The sequence below is a fragment of the Filicampus tigris genome, chromosome 19 (assembly GCF_054856515.1).
Source record: "Filicampus tigris isolate MCC_2025a chromosome 19, RoL_Ftig_1.0, whole genome shotgun sequence".
NCBI lineage: Eukaryota > Metazoa > Chordata > Actinopteri > Syngnathiformes > Syngnathidae > Filicampus > Filicampus tigris.
Window position 1 is genome coordinate 7394838 of NC_141235.1, and position 19388 is coordinate 7414225.

General features: G+C 42.1%; 2 protein-coding genes across 6 annotated transcripts in view; both read right to left on the minus strand.

Annotated features, from left to right (window-relative positions):
• Positions 1 to 376: 376 nt before the first annotated feature.
• Positions 377 to 15527, minus strand: cdc42ep4b (CDC42 effector protein (Rho GTPase binding) 4b). 2 transcript variants are annotated; one of them, XM_086016617.1, is made up of 2 exons: positions 15347 to 15527; positions 377 to 3709 (listed from the first exon to the last, which is right to left on the minus strand). In XM_086016617.1, the coding sequence occupies exon 2, from the start codon at positions 3546 to 3548 to the stop codon at positions 2589 to 2591; it is 960 nt and encodes a 319-aa protein (XP_085872743.1). In that variant the 5' UTR covers positions 3549 to 3709; positions 15347 to 15527; the 3' UTR covers positions 377 to 2588. The 2 variants fall into 2 exon arrangements, with proteins under 2 accessions (XP_085872743.1, XP_085872744.1); XM_086016618.1 differs by lacking the exon at positions 15347 to 15527 and adding an exon at positions 14780 to 14902.
• A 1581-nt stretch (positions 15528 to 17108) lies between these two features.
• sdk2b (sidekick cell adhesion molecule 2b) overlaps positions 17109 to 19388 on the minus strand; it is a 196770-nt gene continuing 194490 nt past the window's right edge. For all 4 annotated transcript variants that reach the window (XM_086017153.1, XM_086017151.1, XM_086017152.1 and 1 more), the window contains one exon: positions 17109 to 19314. In XM_086017153.1, the coding sequence (XP_085873279.1) occupies positions 18874 to 19314 (441 nt within the window). In that variant the 3' untranslated portion in view covers positions 17109 to 18873. The remainder of the gene's footprint in view (positions 19315 to 19388) is intronic.

Below are 19388 nucleotides of genomic sequence, written 5' to 3' on the forward strand. Positions count from 1 at the left end.
TGAGAGCGGTGCAGCGTGAATGGACGGTTGCTGAGGGAGATAGGATCAGGTGTGTGAGGGCAGCACTTTTTTTAATATCTGCGGGACACTGCTTCGAATGTGAAGGTGGGTAATTATTGAGTGCTACACACTCTCGTACAGTAGATGGCGGTATGCACATAAAAGTTGCTTGGAGTCCAAACTGAAAGACCAATGGCATTTAACCCTACAGCCTGAACCATCACCTTGGACTTTTATTGGCCTTTCGAGCAAACAAAAACCTGAAAATCATTTTCCAGGTACGATTTTGGCAACGACCTAAATTATCTTAGAATTTATTGTTTAACTAATTTGGTAGGTCGCAAACAATATGCTGTAAGACACAAATATGACATCATTTCACCAGCCTTGTTTTTTTTTTATTGAAAAACAAAGAATGTGGATAGTGTTATTGTGCTGTAAAGGAGGAAAAAGATGGCACAAACTTGTCAATAAAACGTCTTCTTACAGCTGTTTCTAGTTTGAATAGACCCCTTTTTCCCGTGCAGCTCATTTGCAAAGAAACAAAAAAAAAAAAAAAAAAAAAAAACCCCAAAAGTCCACGCAGCTCAGACAGCATTTCACAGCAATTTGATGTAATGGTCCATCGTTGTTTTCTCCTGACAGCAATTTCACAATCAGATTGCTGGATAACGCAACAAAAATTGTTCACCAGCATTGATGGCACAATTCCCACAATCCCGCAGAGTGGATGATAAGCATGTTCAAATTTGGCCCTTTAACCTCAGAAAAGTATATGTATAAAAAAAAGACTGATATGAAACTGCATCTCTATAAACACAAGGAAAATAACTTGTTGCTAATGTTAGCGACAGTGATTATTAATATATACTTGGCTAACGTACAACACACTGGACACAACATTAGGTACACCTGCACCGTATTCTGGATTGCTAAAGAGAAAAATTAAATACTTTACTAACATTTAGTTTTTAAAATGCATTGTATTTTTTTTAGTAAAATATATTTTTTAATAATTGTGTTATAGCATGCATATTAATATATAATATATATATGCTATTTTAGTTTTATTCACAAATATGCAAACTACAACCTCAAAAGTACAAATGATGAACTGAGAGTTCATCATTAAAATAAAATTACAATTATTAATTTTTTTTAAAATTACGTTTATTATACGAGCTGTTGCATTTCACGTTACAAAATATTTGTCATTTTTAATCTAATAATTGCCAAACTATGTCATCATTCATGTCATCATAGTAAATTACAGTGGTTGTGGGACGTATATTACTAAATATATTAGTTATGTGCAAAGTCAATAAATTAAGTAATAGTTTTTTTTTCACAAAAATATTTTCACTTAAGATTTACATATGTCATTTATTGTAATTTTAGTTTTATTTAGTAATATGCAAACTACAACCACAATTAGAAAAATAATTCATATATGTATTATTGTTATGAAGATGTCATGAATATATGGGTGCAGGTGGTTTTTGGGTGCAGGTGTACCTAAAATTGTGGTCTGTGAGTAACAAGATGACTGCAGCGCAGCAACGACAACCACACAGAGTCCGTCAATTGGTTGATTCTCTCGTCCGTTTAGTCCTGTGCTCACAGTAAGCGAATACTGTCACGACGACGTCCATTTTACGGAGGAGCTTTTTGTTGGGAGGCCATTTTGCTTTGCGTTCCCTAATGACGTCTACATGGCAATCACCAAAACACATACTCAACCTTTGTCTTTTTAACAGTCTGTAAAGTTCTTTCGAAGCGACCCACCATTTTAAGTGCAATTGGACGCCCTACTTTTTTAAGACTAAACTTAAAAATGGGACAGCCTACAGATACTTTAAAAGGGAAGTCAACCCAAACATTATTTATTTCCAAAATATGTTCTATGGAGGTCCACTTGTCAAAAACACAACACTCTGATTAATATTGCGTTTGTGGAATGTGAGGAATCCATCCGTTTTTAGCTAGCTCAGGGGGCGACCATTTTGTCACTTCCGTCGACTGAAGATGACATCGAAGTTGCTCATGACTCAGATAATGACCAAGCATGCCTCAGCTTCACAAAACAGGTGAGCCGTGATTGGTCGTTATCCGAGCCCCGAGCAACTTCAATGTCATCTTCAGTCGACGGAAGTGACAAAATGGTCGCCCGCTGAGATGGCTAAAAGTGGGTGCATTTTGCTGCTTAACTTATATTCCACAAACACAATATTAATCAGAATGCCATATTTCAACTTGTGGGCCTGCATAGAACATATTCTGGAAAAAAATGTTTAGGTTGGCTTCCCCTTTAAGGAGTCAGTCCTCAGTGGGGTTGTGGGTGGGCTGCAGCTGACTTTGGGCAAAGGCGTGGTGCACCGTGGACTTCTTGATCACATTCCCAGCCCCAACTTCCACTTCCTGTTTCAACATTGCACTGTTGTCATCCAGAGATGGCCACCAGCTCCCCAGAGTCATGGATGGACGAGGTTAGGTGACGAGTGACAGTATTGGACGCCGTCACCGCGGCCCGATCGCGTAGGGGAAGGTTGAGGTCATCCCCAAAGATCAGGATGCAACGGCGTCCGGCCTTAAACTCGGATCTCGTCGTCGTCATCGTCCATGTAAGAGAAGTCGTCGTCGCCGCGCGGCGAGCTGTACTTGGCGCTGTCCGTGTCGTTGTGGTGGAGGTACGGCGTTTTTTCCTCGGTGGTAGAACCGGAGCTGGACACGGAGCAGCTGTCCAGGTACTGGTGGTTGTTCCTGGTCTGAAGCTCGGGGCTGTAGGGATCCACCATGACCTTCTGTTGGTAGATCATCATGCGGGGGGGCCTGGCAGGCGGCCGCCGCTCCTCGGCGGGAGGGGCGTCGTCTATGAGCGGGATGTGAGCGGGCGAGCCGTGGCCCTCGCTGCCCTTGCCTTCCTCGTAGCCCAGGTCGTCGTCCTCAAAGTCTTTCTTCTCCATCACGCTCAGGATGTCGCCGAGCATGGAGGGCCCCAGGTCCACGTGGAAGGACATCATGGACTCGGCGTGCTTCAGGCCGCCGCCGCCGCCGCTCTTGGGTTGGGACGGCGGCAGCTCGGTGAGTTCACCAAAGTTGCGCTCGTCAAACTCTGCATCGAAGGTGGCGATGGCCGCCGGCCTATTGGCCGCTGACACACCGGTCACGTGGCTTCTGCCGCCGCCCTCCTCGTGGTTGAGGTACGGCAGAGAGATGGCGTTCTTCACAAAGTTGGCCGAGGCAGCGGGCGGCGGCGCGGCGTTGTACTCGTACCTGTCCCCGCGGTTGACAGAGTGCGAGCGCTTGCTGCCACGGAAGGTGCGGGCCAGCAGCGACGGCTTGGAACCCGGAGAGCTGTGCTTGGCGTCGGGGGCCTCTCCCGAACGCGTGCTGAGGAAGGACGTGTCCCCGAAGGCGTCGCCGCCGCGCCCCACGTGCATAGTGTGCCGGAAGTCACCCAGAGGAGCGCTGATCATCTCCGCCGTCAGGTCGGCGCGTGAACGCCGCTTGGACTGGTTGGAGTGGACCAGCTGCTTGAGGATCGGCATGATGGACGCTTGTCGCCGGTGGAGCGAGATGATTTTCTTTCAAGAATCGAGGAATCTCTTGGAACCTTTTGGTTGACTTCATCAAAGACACTCTCTGTGCTTCGTAATGTGGGCAGCCATTTTGGTCCTCATAGTCAAAATGACATCTCCAGGAAATCAGCCTGTGAGGAAAAAAGGACATTACAGTGAGACGGACGCATTACACTGGAAATTATTCTTTTTCCACATTTTATGTTTCAGCTTCATTCCACTCAGAACACTCCACAATGACATAATCACATAAAATTAAATCACATACATACATATTTATCGCCTTTGCTTAATGCTTTGAGGTTAAAGTTGGCTTACATATTTGCCGGTTTCCGATGTTGTAAAAGGCAAATATCGGCAGGATCGTTTTTTTTTTTTTTGAAAAAGCTACAGATCTTGCGACTTGTATCATATCAGTCATCATAACATCTTTTCAGTCTAACAGAAGTGTGAGAGCGGTAAACGGGAAGCAGAGTGTGATTTTCCTAGACAGCAATGTCAAACTGCCCTCACTTTAATACGGCAAGTCCCGCTTCCGCGAGTCCTGTCTTGGGGGCACGGGGCAAACAAACGGCAATGGAAAATCGCCTCTTTCCTAAACAGTAAAAAAAACATCTACTTTTGTTCAAATATGGAAACATTTGTTAGTCCAAAACAAAGCCTTTCATTGGTTAGTGAGTCCATCAGGATGTTGGATAACACTTGTGAGAATAACTCGGTGTCGTCTGTCAAATGTCCTTTCTTGGATTTCTCTATTTCTTTCTAAAAACGTTCACAGGTGGCTGGCGCTCGCAAGCTCCCATTTTGGGCCCCTTGACAGTTGCGTAACCGGCAGGATGCTTGGAGCCGGAACGCTCGCAGAAAAAAAATAAAATTAAGTGAAGCGGCATTTCTTCAGCTCGTTTTACAGGCTGTTCGCATCGCTGCGTCCATATTTGTTACATTCTCCTCCTGTCTGCAGTCTGTCTGTTTAGCCTGCAGCGCTTCGACTTGTTGTTTCGGTATCTGCTCTCCTGTGAAACATCAAAACTCACAGGGCAGCGCTTACAAATTAAAGCTTGCAGGCCGCTATGAGCCGGAAAAGGCGACTAATAAGAATACGGTTTAGCGGGATTAGCTGGTCAGTGACTCCTAAATCATAAAGTGCTCACTGGAGAGATTTTAAGAGCCACTTGTGTTTGCTAGTAGTGTTCTAATGGGAATAGAGGCTTCTAGAAAAACAAAGGTAGGGTTTTAAATTGGTGTTTTGAGCGTTTGGGTTTTATGCCTGGGTTAGGATTTGAAATCGTGGTTTGAAGGTTGTTTCAAGTGTTAAGGTTTCAAATGATCGTTTGCAAAAAGTCATTATTTGCATTTCAAATTATGATTCTGTGACTCAAACTGGCGCTTTCAAGCCATTGTTAGGGTTTTAAGACGAGGCTAGGGTTTCAAAGAGGGCTGATTTAATGGGTAAATATTAATTGTTACCAAGGCGGTTAAAAAAAAATTATATATATAACCACAGATTAACACATCACAATGCAAATAAAATTCAAACATCCGCTCTCCCCTCCCCCCCAAAAAAATAATCTAATTCGTCGCTCTGTTGTAGAGTTAAATAAACACTAAAGAACAAAATATTGTAAAACATTCAAAGTTTCGCCTGATCGGTGATCAGAATTTTATCCTACCAGATATCGGAAATCGGCCTAAATAAAAAAAATCCCATATCATTTAGGCCTTAATTTCAAATTAATGTTTTGGACTCAAATTTGTGGTCTCAAACCATGGTTAAGATTTTAAATATGGACTCAAGAAAGTAGTAAAGGTTTGAATCCAGGAGTGTGAGGGTTTCAAATTGGGATCTCAAATGTTTTAAACTAGTTTAAAGGCAGGGTTGGTGTTTCTGATCATTTCATGCCTGGGTTAAGGTTTCAAATTGTGGTTAGAAACCAAGCCCTTGGGATTCAAGCCAGTGTTGGGATTTCTAGACATGCTTTGTTTAGGATTCCAATTGGTGGTTAGGTTTTATGTTTTAAACAAGATTGAGGATTTGGGGGGGAAAAAAAAAAAAAAAAAAAAAAAAGAGTGGCAGTGTTAACAATCCATTTAACCACACATCGGTTCGATTTGATAAAAAAGTCTTTAAAATGTTTACACACTTGTGGCTGCACAGCAAGCCTCCAAAAATGCCGTTTCCAGCAAACAAGACAAAAGAGGTAGTTGAGCTATGATCCAGAAAAAACGGCTAATATGGATATGCTTTAGCGATATTAGCAGGCCAGTGACTCCTGCCTCATAAAGCGCTCACTAGAGAGATTTTAAGGCCCACTTGTGTGTGCTACCATTGTGCTAATGTGCAAGTGTTAACCGGCGTGAAAAACATCGCTTTGTGTTTTCAGACCACGGTCTCGAGCCCACACATGCATAACTCTGCTGTGGAATCAATGGGGTGAGCACAATAATACATTACAAAAACATTAGCATGAATGCTGTAGAACCAGATGGTGGGGACTTGATCAAACTAGCGCCGTTAGCTTATCCCTAAGCAGCTTTAGGCTAATGCAAATGATCATTCCGTTATCAGACTGATGTGCCAGTGTCCCATTTAAAAAGTCCACATCAATGTTGGAAAAAAGTTTTAAAATGATGCATCTTGTAAAAAACGACAATCCAACAGAGATGTGAAGAAGTTATAGCCACCGTATGTTTTGTTATAAATACAGGGAAAGAGTTCACTTGCATTCTTGTGAGAAACTGAACAAATTGCGGAAAGCAGTACACAAGGATAGAGTTTCAAATTAGGGCGCTCATGACAAGGATAGGGTGTCAAATTTGGGGTCAATCAGGTGTTGTTAAAAGTTAAAGATACAGTAATGGTCTCAAAGTAGGGTTTGGAGAAAGGTTTAGGCTTTTAAGACAGATTTAGAATTTCAACCCTGCCTTAACGTTTCAAATATGAGGGTGTTTGGGTTTCAAATTCGGGTTTCGAGACAAGCTTAGGGTTTGAAAGTAGGACTCCAAATGAGGGTAGTGTTTCAAGCCAGTGTTATGGATTCGAATTCGGATTTCAAGCCAGATTTGGGGTCTCAAAGTAAGGTTTCAAGACAGGGTTAGGGTTTTAAATCAGGGGGTTAAACCAGGGTTAGGATTTTGAATTAAGGGTTCAAGATAGGGCTGTGGTTTCAAGTTAAGGACAGGGTGATGTTGACAAGTTGAAGTCTTACTGCTGCGAGAATCATCCCGGTGGTTGAGGTGATGCATTGCTCTGCTTTGATCACAACCCGAACGTCTCATCACTAGCCAACATAAGGATTCGGTTCACACAAAAAAAAAAACTCAAACGAAACAATGGATGGAACACACTTCCTGTTTCGGGATCAGGGCTCCTTGATATGGATGAAAGCATGCTGGGGAAGAAGACAATCAGGTGGGGATTCCACATAAAAGATGCCAGGAGGGGTTCTCAAATATCAAAAAGGTGCAAGCCTGACTTCATGGTCATTCTGGGAAATGAGCCATTTTATGTTTCTTTCGGAGGCCCCCTTGGTGTTTGACCAGGACATCATCATGATCATCATCATCATAACGGGAGGAAATTACTGAGCCAGACAGGACAAAAGAAAAGTATGAGACCTGCAGGCACTCCTATCGTGTTCACTTGGGAGACTTTCAAGTGACAGAAGGTCACAGAAGATGAAAAAGATGATAGATAGAAACATCTAAAGCTAAAACTGTGTGCTTTAATTTCAGAATACAAATGTTGCTTTGACGGTTTTGACGGAAAAGTTTAGTTTGAATCACTGTCACTACCGTACTTGGCGTCAGAGTGTAGTAGTTGTTTTTGGGATTCTACGTAATTGTACTATACCATATTGTACTTTTAGTAGTACTGATATCTGTGATAATCTGGGTCACTGTCTTCAGAGCCTCATCTGGAACAACAGCAACGAAACCGAGAAAAATAAAGAATATGAAAAAGACTGCGAGTCACTTACAATACAAACAAGATGACGAAAGTCACATTTCAGCAGTGATCAGAAATCACGCAAATTTTGGCCACTCCCGTTGTGATGGGAATCTTAAGTCAATTTCATCAGAAGGGTTATGGCAAACATTAACCCTCCTTCTTTGATGGTTAGGACACGCATGAAAATCATAACTCGAACAATTTACAGACGGCTCAAATTTAAATGATCCAATCTGAATCCCTGCAACAGCAAACAGAGAAAGAAGACGCAGTGAACCGTACAAGAAAAGACAAAGAATATTTTGACTCATCTCCAATAAATATATTTTGGTTGCTGCTCTTCGCAGTTTTAACAGCAGCTAGTAGAAAGTCATCATTTTAGTCACCATAATCATGACATTTTCATAGACTTTCTTTGTTGATAGAAGGGAGAAAAGCCTTTACGTAACCGAGCACCCACAGCGCCACATGACACCACCGCAAGCAGAGACGAGCGGCGACGGGGGAGGGAGGGGGGTTAGGCCATGAATGATTAAGGGCATCATCGTCACGTCACCTCGGCTCTCCCTCAATGACATCACAACTCCCATCCGTCGTGCTTGCGTAATCCCGTGGCTCGCGGCACCGCTTTCCCCTTACTCCAAACACCGACTCCGCAGCCAATCGCATCTAGACTAGTGGATCTTAAGCATGGTTTATTTTAGCGTCTATTTGAATTTTCAAGCGCGTTTCTCATTTATTCACGACAAACCGCTAAAACTATCGACAATGACATTAATAGTCACGAGCATCATCTCAGTCAAGTGTTGTCTCTGTCTTCTCACACAAATTACTGTGCGTCTACATTCGGGTTACTACGCAGACAACCTTGGCTTTATTTAACCTCCAACAAACTAGCCACAGTCGTGTCCATTGTCCGGAACTCTGGTCGGGAACATTGACATGCAAATTAACTCCTGCGGCCTAAGTACAACAATGGCCGCTTCGTCAGAGGGGCCTGCGCTCTGCCAAACAAAACATTTCAATTTGTGTCCTGTTGACCAATGTCAAGCACGGACCGCGTTCCCACAGCGGACGGGACGTTTGCTTGAAAAACTCTTAAGTAGTTGTGGTAGTAGTGGTAGTAAAATGGGGATTGGGTTAAGGCCTTTAAAAACAACAAACGTCAAGCTAACATCTTAGACAGATGGGCAATCAAATCGTTCGACAACATCATGCCAAAATACGCAAAAGAAAATCGTCAGAATCCAAAGTAGGAGTTTTCAAGCTAGGTTTGGGGCGGGGAGTTTGCTGAAAAGGTCATAGAAAGATAAACTTGCAGTGTTGCTAATGTCACAGCAATCATAAACTTGGCACGTTGCTAATGTCACAGCAATTGAACAAAACATTTTATGACCATTTTGTCTGTCATAGAAAAAAAAAAATAAATAATGAACCAACTATACTGAGGTTTTTGTCTGAAAATGGTTGAATTCCAAATTGGTACGAGGCCTCATTCGCAAATCGCAAGCGATATCACAACGTGTCGTACGACGTGAATATCAACACTGTGTATCGCAACCATCAATGAGAAAAATGCTTGGTTGCCTAGTTTACGTACTATGTTCCATCATAAAACATTATCATCGATAATTTAACATTTGGAAGTTTTTCCTTCCAATTCATCGATCATCACACAATCGCTGTCTCGTTACACCGATGTCCTTGGTGAAATGATGCGTGTGACTTCACTATGAACCAACACCATAGATTGTTGGTTCCTTCAGATTGAGGATGTGGAGAACCTGTTCATCCAGTTGGCCTTCATGTCCGGTCGCTAGCTTGGTCGGGTAACCTTCGTGACACAAAAGCATGTGGCAAAGGAAATTGAAAAATAATACGCAGAGCATAACTAGTCAGACGGGCGTGACTCTCGATAAGGGTGAACAGGTCTAACATGTGAACACTCAGAACCACCACTGCTTCATGACTTCGGCGGCATGCAAAGCTGCCCGTCACTGTGCCGGATATGCGTGTGTGCCAGATGTGCAGCACCATGCAAATCAAAGCAGTGTTTTGCATGATTGGCAGGTTGGCAGTGAGCACAGGACTGAAACCGACCAAGGAGGCAGGTACGTCTCTAACCCTGGCTTGAAACCCTACTTTCAAACCCCAATCCTGTCTTGAAACCCTAATTTGTAGCCCTGACTGTGCAAAAACCTGGCCAAGATTGAAGACTATCACTGCAGTGTCTATGTCAGACAAGTTCAAACAGATTAGTGGGGGGAAACATTCAAACGTCTCTTGGCTCATTTCATCAGGTCGTCATTTGGCGTGTTTGAGCCACGGGGGTTTTTACGTTAGCAAATAAAGTCAACATGCCCGGGACGCCCCAGCCCACCCCACTGCAAACCGAGCATCCGCTGGCCCACTATCCTCTATCTGACTCCAAAACGCTTTTTTGGCCGGTTTCCCAAACGCTCGGCGGAACACAATCACCACCTGACAGGCTTGAAAATGATTTCTCTGTGTTTCCAGCCAAGCTGGCCTTTTATGAAGCGCTTATTCCTGCATGACTGGACAAAGTGTTTGGTGCTGGGAGGTTGTGCTGTGCTGGCTGGGTGGGCGTCCATGTTGGTTACAGGCCAAAAACAAACCCAAAGAGACCAAGGACGACAGAGTTTTTGGATCATAAAACGCTCAAATTGCAAAATCCGAAAAAGTCTTCTCCTTAGGCTCTGACTGGCCCTTATACACGAAATGAGGGAATATTCAGTACAGTTGTATTTTGAGGTAAACTATACTTCGAGCTTGCAGACTAAGACATTGAAGGTTTTACATTTTGACTTTCTGAGCGGCAGTTAACAAGACCTAAATAGACAGTTTTACTGTTTGTAACATTTAACGGTAGTAAACATCTGTTTATGCTTTTAGGATGGCTGTTAAAAACAACTGTCAAAAAACATTATCACAATACTTATTCCAAGACCTCCGCCCAACAAGTGTAAAAGGTTTTGCTTTTTCTTGGGCTTTCTTAAAAAAAAGAGTTGCATCAATAATGGCTACACAGGTTACTAAACTTCCCCTCAATGAGTATCAAATATCCTACTTTTACTTTTGGATTTCCGCAACACGTATATTGTGGTCAATTGAGAGGTTCCACTGTAGTTCTGGCCACCCTCGGCGTGGACAACAGTAACGATGAAGAAGAGCACAAATTGAGAGGAGGCAGTGGCGAACCCTCATTACGGCTTCCATGGAGGGATTATAGCAGAGCGCAGGGCTGGCACACCAACTCTCTTGCCGCGGCTCTTTTGACAAATGGAGAGCATTCATGCGATGGCCCCGAGGGGCCAAGTCATTGAATTAACTATCCGAGCTGCTGCAACAGCAAAACAAAGCAGAATGAATTTCTATGGCGAGTGGGGGGTGTAGTTAGTAGTACTTAAAATGACAGAGCGAGCGCGGTCGACTTTAGGTTTGTTTGGCCTTTAAAATGAAATTAGAGGAGAGGTCTTGAGGAAATAAGATGTGGTCAAACTTCTTGGTAGGACTGGAAGATAAGTGTCAACGGCTCAACAGCTTCTGGCTTTTTTTTTTTCAGTGGCACAGACAGCTTGTAGAAGTCTCCGGACTGACAAGACCAGTTTATAAACCCCCCCTGGCTTAAACTACATACAAAGATACCAGGAGGCTTGCGACAAAGGGGAACATGTCCCACCACTTCAACCTGATATTAATGGTCGTTCGCGAGAAGTTAACAAGCTTAGGCAACGGGAAGTCCAAAGTCTGCCAAAGACAACGAGTACGTGGGCTCAAGGGTCACCAGGAAGACAAAAGTGTTTGCTCAGCCTAACAAAGAGTTACCAATAGACGGGTTGTGTTGCAAAATGTACAATAGGGAAAGAGAATTAAAAACAAACAAAGACCTTTCAGAGTACACCCATAGCACATGAGCAAAAAGAGGCATTGTGCTTATCAATAAAGCCATTGTAATTTTGTAACCTCAAAATATCCTATCTTGACACCATTATTTGGTACGCCAATTAGAGAGCCCAATTATACGTTAGTTTCTAGGTGTGGCATGTCAACTACTGGGCCTAGACTACCAACGCCCGTCGTTAATCACGTTGAAAACTGTAAACAACAACAACCTAACACGGCAAAGCTGGTGCCAGGGGAGGAAAAACAACAACTGTTCAAAACAAGATCAACAAAACAAAGCCTGGAAGCGTTCACAACATAATAAATGAAGCTGGCGTAACAAAACCATTCCAGTGGATGTGTGCTGGACAGGTGTGTCGACAGCAGACTTTTCATGCGCCTAGACAAAATGTTCCGAAAATGTACGCAACAAAATGTACGCTACGCAAAGAATCATCCAAACTGGTTGAGCAGCTTTGGTATCGATGACAACAGGTGAGCAGGAGAGATAAACAGTGGATAAAAACATATCTGAACGGAGAACAGAACGGCAACACCTTTCCGAAATAAGAGATCATTTAAGATTTAAAAAAAAAAAAATCTATTCCTTTAAATTTGACTGATGGATTTTATCACAGAAGGATAATCCAAACATTTGACCTGACAATACACTAAGAACACCACAAATATGCAACCAGGAAGGAATAAATCAACTGCCGAGTAATCATTAACTAGGTCTAGGATGAATAAAATCTCCATTTGCTTTTATTTTCATGCAGTTTAAAATTGTTTAAGAAGCATGCAGATCCTTTTTCCTTCCAGTTTAACCTTTACTTTATGTTTGCGGTAAGCACATGTTTCCGGGTGATAATTCACTTTGAAGAAGTTCCTGCACATTGATGAAAGCCTTTCATCTACATTAATGACACATTCTTCAAATGGAAAGTGATTCAGAGTTCTTTTTTTCCGCTCCTCGCCTAGCATCAGCCTTGAGAAATCATACTTTCTCAACAAGACCACATAAATATCCTCCAAACCCCCCCAAGCAGACATTCGAATGTCGAATGAGTGGGCAGTCGGACAATTCAGACAGGCACCAAAAATTCAAAGTAAAGTCTGTTATTAGCGCAAAATAGCATCCAGCACCTGATCGAAAACTTTGATAGACAATCCATTTGCAAAGCAAAAACAAAAAACACACGCAAAATCAGAAATTGACCAAAAATTCCAAAGGAGTTGCATTATTAAAGTAGACCAGAGATGATCAAAGTATAATGACATTTCTGGGGGAATTTTAAAAGTTATGACTGTATACTCTTTCAAAATAAGCAAAAGACAAAAACGCCAAAGTACATGTCGCTGAAGGTCGTGGTTCACTTCTTCCCACTTTGAGGCGCACTCCTTGACATTCCAAAACAAATCAAAGTATCATCAAATGCGACTGTAAAAGCTCCAAATGTCAAGGTTACAATAATCACGGTAACTCAAAGCTACACACATTTTTTTTTTCAACAGACTCCCGAGTGAGTCACATGAAAAGGGGTCTGCTCTAAGCAAGTGTATAAGAAGTTTGCTTTTTACCTCATCGTCACACTCCTCTAACCCAATCCAATAATACTCCCTCTTTTCAAACTGTTGCGATGAGTTCATGTGGGCAGCGAGCCAGCTTCCTCCAAATTATTTGGCTTGTAAAGAAAAGCAGTCAGAGCAGAAAAAAGTGGTAGTCATGCAATCTTTGGGATGAATTTGTTAAGTCAAATGGATTTTTATAGCCCTTAATCACAAGGATGTCTCAAAGGGCTTCACATGCACACAGTTGATAAACATCAAAGTTCGTAACCCCGAGGAGGGCAAGGAAAAACGCAAAAAAATTGTCCTTGAATGAAGCAAACCTGTACAACAAACCAAAATGGCGGACGATTTTTGTAGTTCTATTGATGATGAACATGCATACCAATTTTCATAGTCATCAAACTTCGCCGTCAAGCACAAACGGAAACTGAAGTGTTTTGCAATTTACCGGCACCCATCATCTCTACTAGACAAGTTTAAAATTTGGTAACAATCAGACAAAATCTTTCGGACAAGTTCATCTTTGAAGGACCTGAAAATGTCCAAAATTGACCATAAAATGACAACTTAAAACAAAACAGGCCAACCTCCTGTGTATTTTCATTCATAGCTTCTTGACTTGTGATTGACACACCTACCAAATTTCATGCCGTGAGGTAAAACTGGTTCTGGCGGATGAATTTTCAGAAAAATTGCAAGCGGATGTTGTACAAGGTTTAAAATGTCTGCCTACATGTGTCTAAGATTTCAGTTTAATAATCTCAAGTATAGCAAAACAAATGTTATGGATGGAAAATATATCATACAAACAAACAAAGCCCTCAAGTCAAATATTTGTCTTCACTGTTCCCACATTCCATGACGCCAAGTAATTAAGTCTTGGTTAAAAAGACAACATGCTTTATCTACAATCTGTAACTTTAATTCAAATACAGGACTCACTTTATTAATGAGAATGAGGGAAGAGAAAAACAGTCAAGAGTGGGGCACTTATTAATTTATGTCCATATAATGTAGACCACTTTTACAGCATTTGTCAACATTTTTCAAGCCTGTGACGAATTACAGTCACATCTTGACTTATGAGTTTATTTCATTTCATGACCATTTTTGTAACTCAAATAATCACTCCCCATTGAAATGAATATAATTGCTATTAATCCCTTCCAGCCCTGCACTCGGCTTGTTCTGGTGTGTGCGCAGACATATAGATGTGCACAAGGCACACATACTGCTCAGTAAGCAGCAGTAAAATTTGGTATTTTTGGCAAAAGATAAAAAATATGCCTGTGTGTATGTATTGCTGCACCATTTGTGTTTAAATATTTGGTTACACTGCAAAATCAAAGCTTTCTTCAGCTTGTCTTTGCTGTTGCTTTCTGTGTTACCATTAAGCAATTGGATTGGCCTTAGTTAAAGTTATGTGATGGTTGTTTTAAATATGCAACATTAATTTTTTTTTCATGTTTACTTTGACAGTAAACTTCAACTGGGAGGGGCAATAGCTTGAAGTCTATTTTTTGGAATAATTGTTCACTTTATGTCAAACAATCTAATATTTAATCAAGACTAGTCACAACTTATTTGCTATAATACACAGCGAACAAGCCTCCATTGTTTACTTTCACTTAATTATCCTGGGCAAAATAGTTGTGGCCTAAGAAATATATCTCCTTCGATAACATAGCATGTCTGGATATAATTTTGCAACACAAAGTGTGCGTTCTATTCGTGTGCAGAGCGTTACAAGTTACATAATAAGTTGGGAAAAGAGAACCTTTCAGTCCATCTGCCTCCGATTAGATCATATTCCGCTCTTAAGGGGAAGCTTGCTCTACTTAGGAGAAACCTGCAAGATAAATCATGCCATAAAAACACCATGAATGTCAAACACTCAGTTGTGCCATAAAAACATTACCTCCACTGTGTGCACCTCAGGCCATCTAGTTAACACTTTATGCTTCATTTAAATTATGTCCCACTTAGCAGGGTATTTTTATTGGGTCACTGTTCTCGTCAACTGGAGCTGGCGTCATCTGGAAAAGGTGGCAGATTCACTTTTTGTTTTTAAATACAACAAAACGTGGTCCTGATTCACGGAGAAAATAATAATTAAAAAAGGGGGGGGGGTCAAAGGGGGGGGGGGGGTTATAGATGGGCTCATTGTTGTCTTCATATTGCGGTGGGAGCGATGAAACTCACTGTTGATGACATTCGATTACGACTGACGTTCAACTACTGAAAATAAAGTACAACTTGAGTGCCAGACGCGTCGTCGTTGTCTTGCGGCCATAAAAGTTGGACAAACAAGCAGCACACACGTTAAACAAGTCAAACTAGTTACCTTCAGTTGGCGTCTCCAGAGGTTGAGAAACTTCCACGTTCTCTGTCCGCAACTTTGTAACTGCCAAAGAAGGAAGCAAGTAGGCCGAAGAGACGAAGACGTGTCCGTTAGGTGAACGCGGTTCTTCCACTGGAGTAGGGTCGCTACTAGTCTGCGTGCATCGCTCCGCGTCTCGATTCGTTTCTGTTTGCGTGCCTCCCACAGTCACGGCGTCCCTCCCCCGGCGTCCCTCCCCCGGCCTCCCTTCAGCGTCCACCCCGCCCCCACCGTGAATTTTAAAGGCACACGAACTCCCTTTCAACTTGGCCTCGAGAAGCTAGCAGCTATGGATGCTAATGTGGCGTAGATGTAGCTGTACACAGATGCATTTTGAAAAATATATATTACAATTTATTCTTATCTCTTTAGAACACAAAAGCACGCATACCATGCAAGCAAACCTTATAGTTGACTTTCGAATGTACGTGCTAATGCTACGCTAATGTTCTTTTTCACAAGGTCTGTTAGCGTATGTACAGTACTGTAGTGTAATTATGTTGACTTTGGAAAAATGAAGTTTCACTTCTTGCGAGTTGATAGCATTAAAACACATCCTGACTATTGTGAATCAATTTTGATCTTTAAAAACCTTTGGGTTGTCCTTTCTAGTGGATACGCTGACACTGAGCTAACCTGTCGTGTGGCGGATGTGGCATAGTTGCAGCTTCATATTTGGCACACAAATGCATTATATTTATGTAACTAAAGGCTAAAGTTTGTAAGTTTGTGCAAACGTTTATCAGTAAATATAAAAATAATTACTGAAGCCAGTTAACTAAATTTGGTTGTATGACTTTTACAGTCAAAATTTTCCCCAGAATGAAAGTCCACATTAAAAACAACCCCTGAATATATAATCACAAATTTCTCTCTCTCTTTTTTTTCAAACACAGTGAAATAAACATTCAAGACTACTTCACATCAGATGGAAATTTCCCCCATGTGTTAAAAAAAAGGATTAGTCATCTGGATGCATTTATTCCAATTCCCTAATCTCCTCCTGCCGCCACCGCGTTAACAAGGTTAGCCACGGTTTGACTTGACTTTCATCCAATTAACTTTGGATGCCATCTGACGGTTGGACAAGTTTTTGTTTTTTTGAAGCACAGAATAAACTGATGAAGCGTGCACATTGGGAATCATTTCCTCCATCATTCATTCATTCTGCTCCCACCAGCAGGAGATAGCCTACAAAGTCTCCCTTGCCAGAACAACAATCCATAAAAAAAAAACAAAAAAAAAAAACATTCACTGTAACTGCAATCATAGCCAAGAACAGTCGAATAACTTAAAATTCAGTAACCCGATAATTTGGCGCGGGTCCTCCTTTTCTTTTTTAGTATACAATGTGTATGGTTAGTTTTTTCTCTTTCACTCAATGTACTTTTGCCTCTTGTTTAGTTTTAGAAAAGTCCTATCAAAAAAATAATGACTGTCACCTTCTGGTGTCAGACGAAGTTTCTCCCTACCTCCCTATCGACAAGATTCATAGCAGTTGTTTGCTTCCTAAATTTCCCGTTGCCCTGAGAAACATGAAGGTTAACGTGCTATTGGATAACAGTTAACTATTAGCAGTACAAAAAATAAATTTCTTACTTCACCTCTACTACTACTGATGTATTTTTCATACTCCGTGACTTAAGTTATTGACAACAACAAAAGTAACATTTAGATGTTCTCCTTTTTTTTCTTTTTTTAACATTTAAACCAGACCAACTAAACATTGAAAAATAATTTATTTCCGAAATGTACTGTGATCATATATTCATTCTTCTGCATGGTAACATTTCAACGCATACGAAACAAAATCACCCCACAGGAAAAGAAAGTAAAAACCAAGATAATGAGAAATCGCTGACTTTGTTCAAACTAACCGGCGAGTTTTCACTGTAGCATTACGAGTGTCGGGGCAGGTTTACAGTTTATTGTGCTTGCACACACACCCACACACACACACAATGAATGATCTGTAAAGCTCGGGACGTGTGCTAACACACACACACACACGCGCACACACCCGCACACACACTCCCACGCACATGCACACACACACGCACACTCGCACACGAACAAAGCAATTGGAGACAGGGCAGCGGCTTAATTGATGGCGAGGCGGTCCAATGACATCATCAATTGGGAAGGGAAGCGAGAAGGGACAAAAAAGAGAAACTCCTTGGTTTTCGCGTGACCGCCATTGATTTCAAAGCTATTCCAATTAGGAATATCCACAAAACATCCAGTAAATGTCCACAGTTTTCTTTCAGATGTCATCCGTGTGCGTGAAAGGCATCCGTTGGAATATGGACTCAAGGTACAAACTCCTTAATCACTCAAAAGTATGAGTCCAGCTGATTTTTGACGTGCTACTTGATTGTTTCTTCCCACACAAAAAAAAAACATTTGCAATTTTTATACAATCAACAGCACTTTTCCCCTCAAAACCATTTCAGTCGCCATCAACGCCGAGTGAGCACTGACTAGTCCTCTTGGTACATATATATAATATATACCATCATATTATATATATATATGTATATATATACATACATAAGTATGTTTCTATGTATATGTGTATTCAAGGATTCTTGTGACTTTGTACGACATATAAAGGTAGTACCATTTCAGCATGTGCAAACAAGAAAAATAAGAAGTGATAAGTGTCATGCAAACAAAACGCTAACACAAAGTAGTAGATGTATGATCGTCATGTGTCCAACAAAGTGGCAAAAAGTCTTATACTGAAGGAGTATTGGAAATAAAAAATGATGAGTTATGCAAACAAAACATTGACATGGTCTAGCAGATGTATTGTCACCATGTGTCAAAAAGTCTCGCAGATAGTCTCAAGTTGAAGGCGTTCCTAAAAGTGCCGTAGATAGAAAATAAGTGATGCTAACATAGTGCTAATAAAAGGTTTAGCGAAGTGTTTCAGAAGGTCTCAAATTGAAGGCGTTTCGACAAGTCTGGGAGATGAAAAACAGCTAAGTCAAAAGTGTTGCAGTAAGTCTCGAGATGAAGGCGATCTTTAAAAAAAAAAGTTAAGTCATGCAAACGCGAACAAGAAGTGTAGTGGATGTATCATCACCGTGCGTAAAAAAGTGTTGCAGAAAGTCTCATGTTGAAGGCATGTCGGAAATGTGAAAAAAAAAATAACCAAGAAGTGCAAATCACACGAACATACGTGTGGACACTTTCCACAAAATTCCTTGTCCATTTCCGTAATTCTCACATAAAATGAGTAACGGGGTGTCGCAAGCTTTGGGGCCTGTACCATTTGAGTTTGTGAAACAAAATGAAAAATAGAAATGATAAGAAGTCATGCAAACAAAATGCTAACAAAAAGTGTGTAGCTTCATTATGTGTCTTGCACTTAGAAAGTTTCAAGTTGAAGGCGTTGCTCAAAGTGTCAGAATATCATCAGAAAAAAAAAAAAAAGAAGCAGGGTGGAAACTTCCAGAAATCTCCTTAGTTCTTTTTTTCCGCAATTCTTACACAAAGGAGGAGAAGCCCGCGATGGGGGCCCGCGAGCTGGGGGCCAGGCTGCTGGGGGGTCTGTAGAGGGCGGCGTGCTGGCCGGGGGGGTTGGCGCTCTGCTGGGACGGGGTGGGAGTCCGGCTGCCCTTGGGCCTGAACAGGCTGCCCTGGCCGGGCGGCTGTCCCTGCGCCTGCTGCTGCTGAGGCTGAGATTGGGGTTGGGGTTGGGGACTCGGCGAGCTGAGTTGGGGAGGCAGAGGGGGCAGCTGGGGCGGGGGGGCGCACTGGTCCGGCTCGCCCGGCTCCGACTCGGCGTAGCTGTAGGCCTGCGCCCGGGAGATGCCCTTCTGCTGGCGGCGCCACGAGTTGTAGTAGGTGGGGTCGCTGATGTAGTGGTTGACGAAGGAGTGCGTCTTCTGGCGGTTGGCGTCCACTTCGTATTCGCTGTCACTGCCCTGCCAGAGAGAAAAAGACAGCTTTTATTTATTTATACACCACAGGAAGGCGAAGGTGCCACGTTGGAGTGATT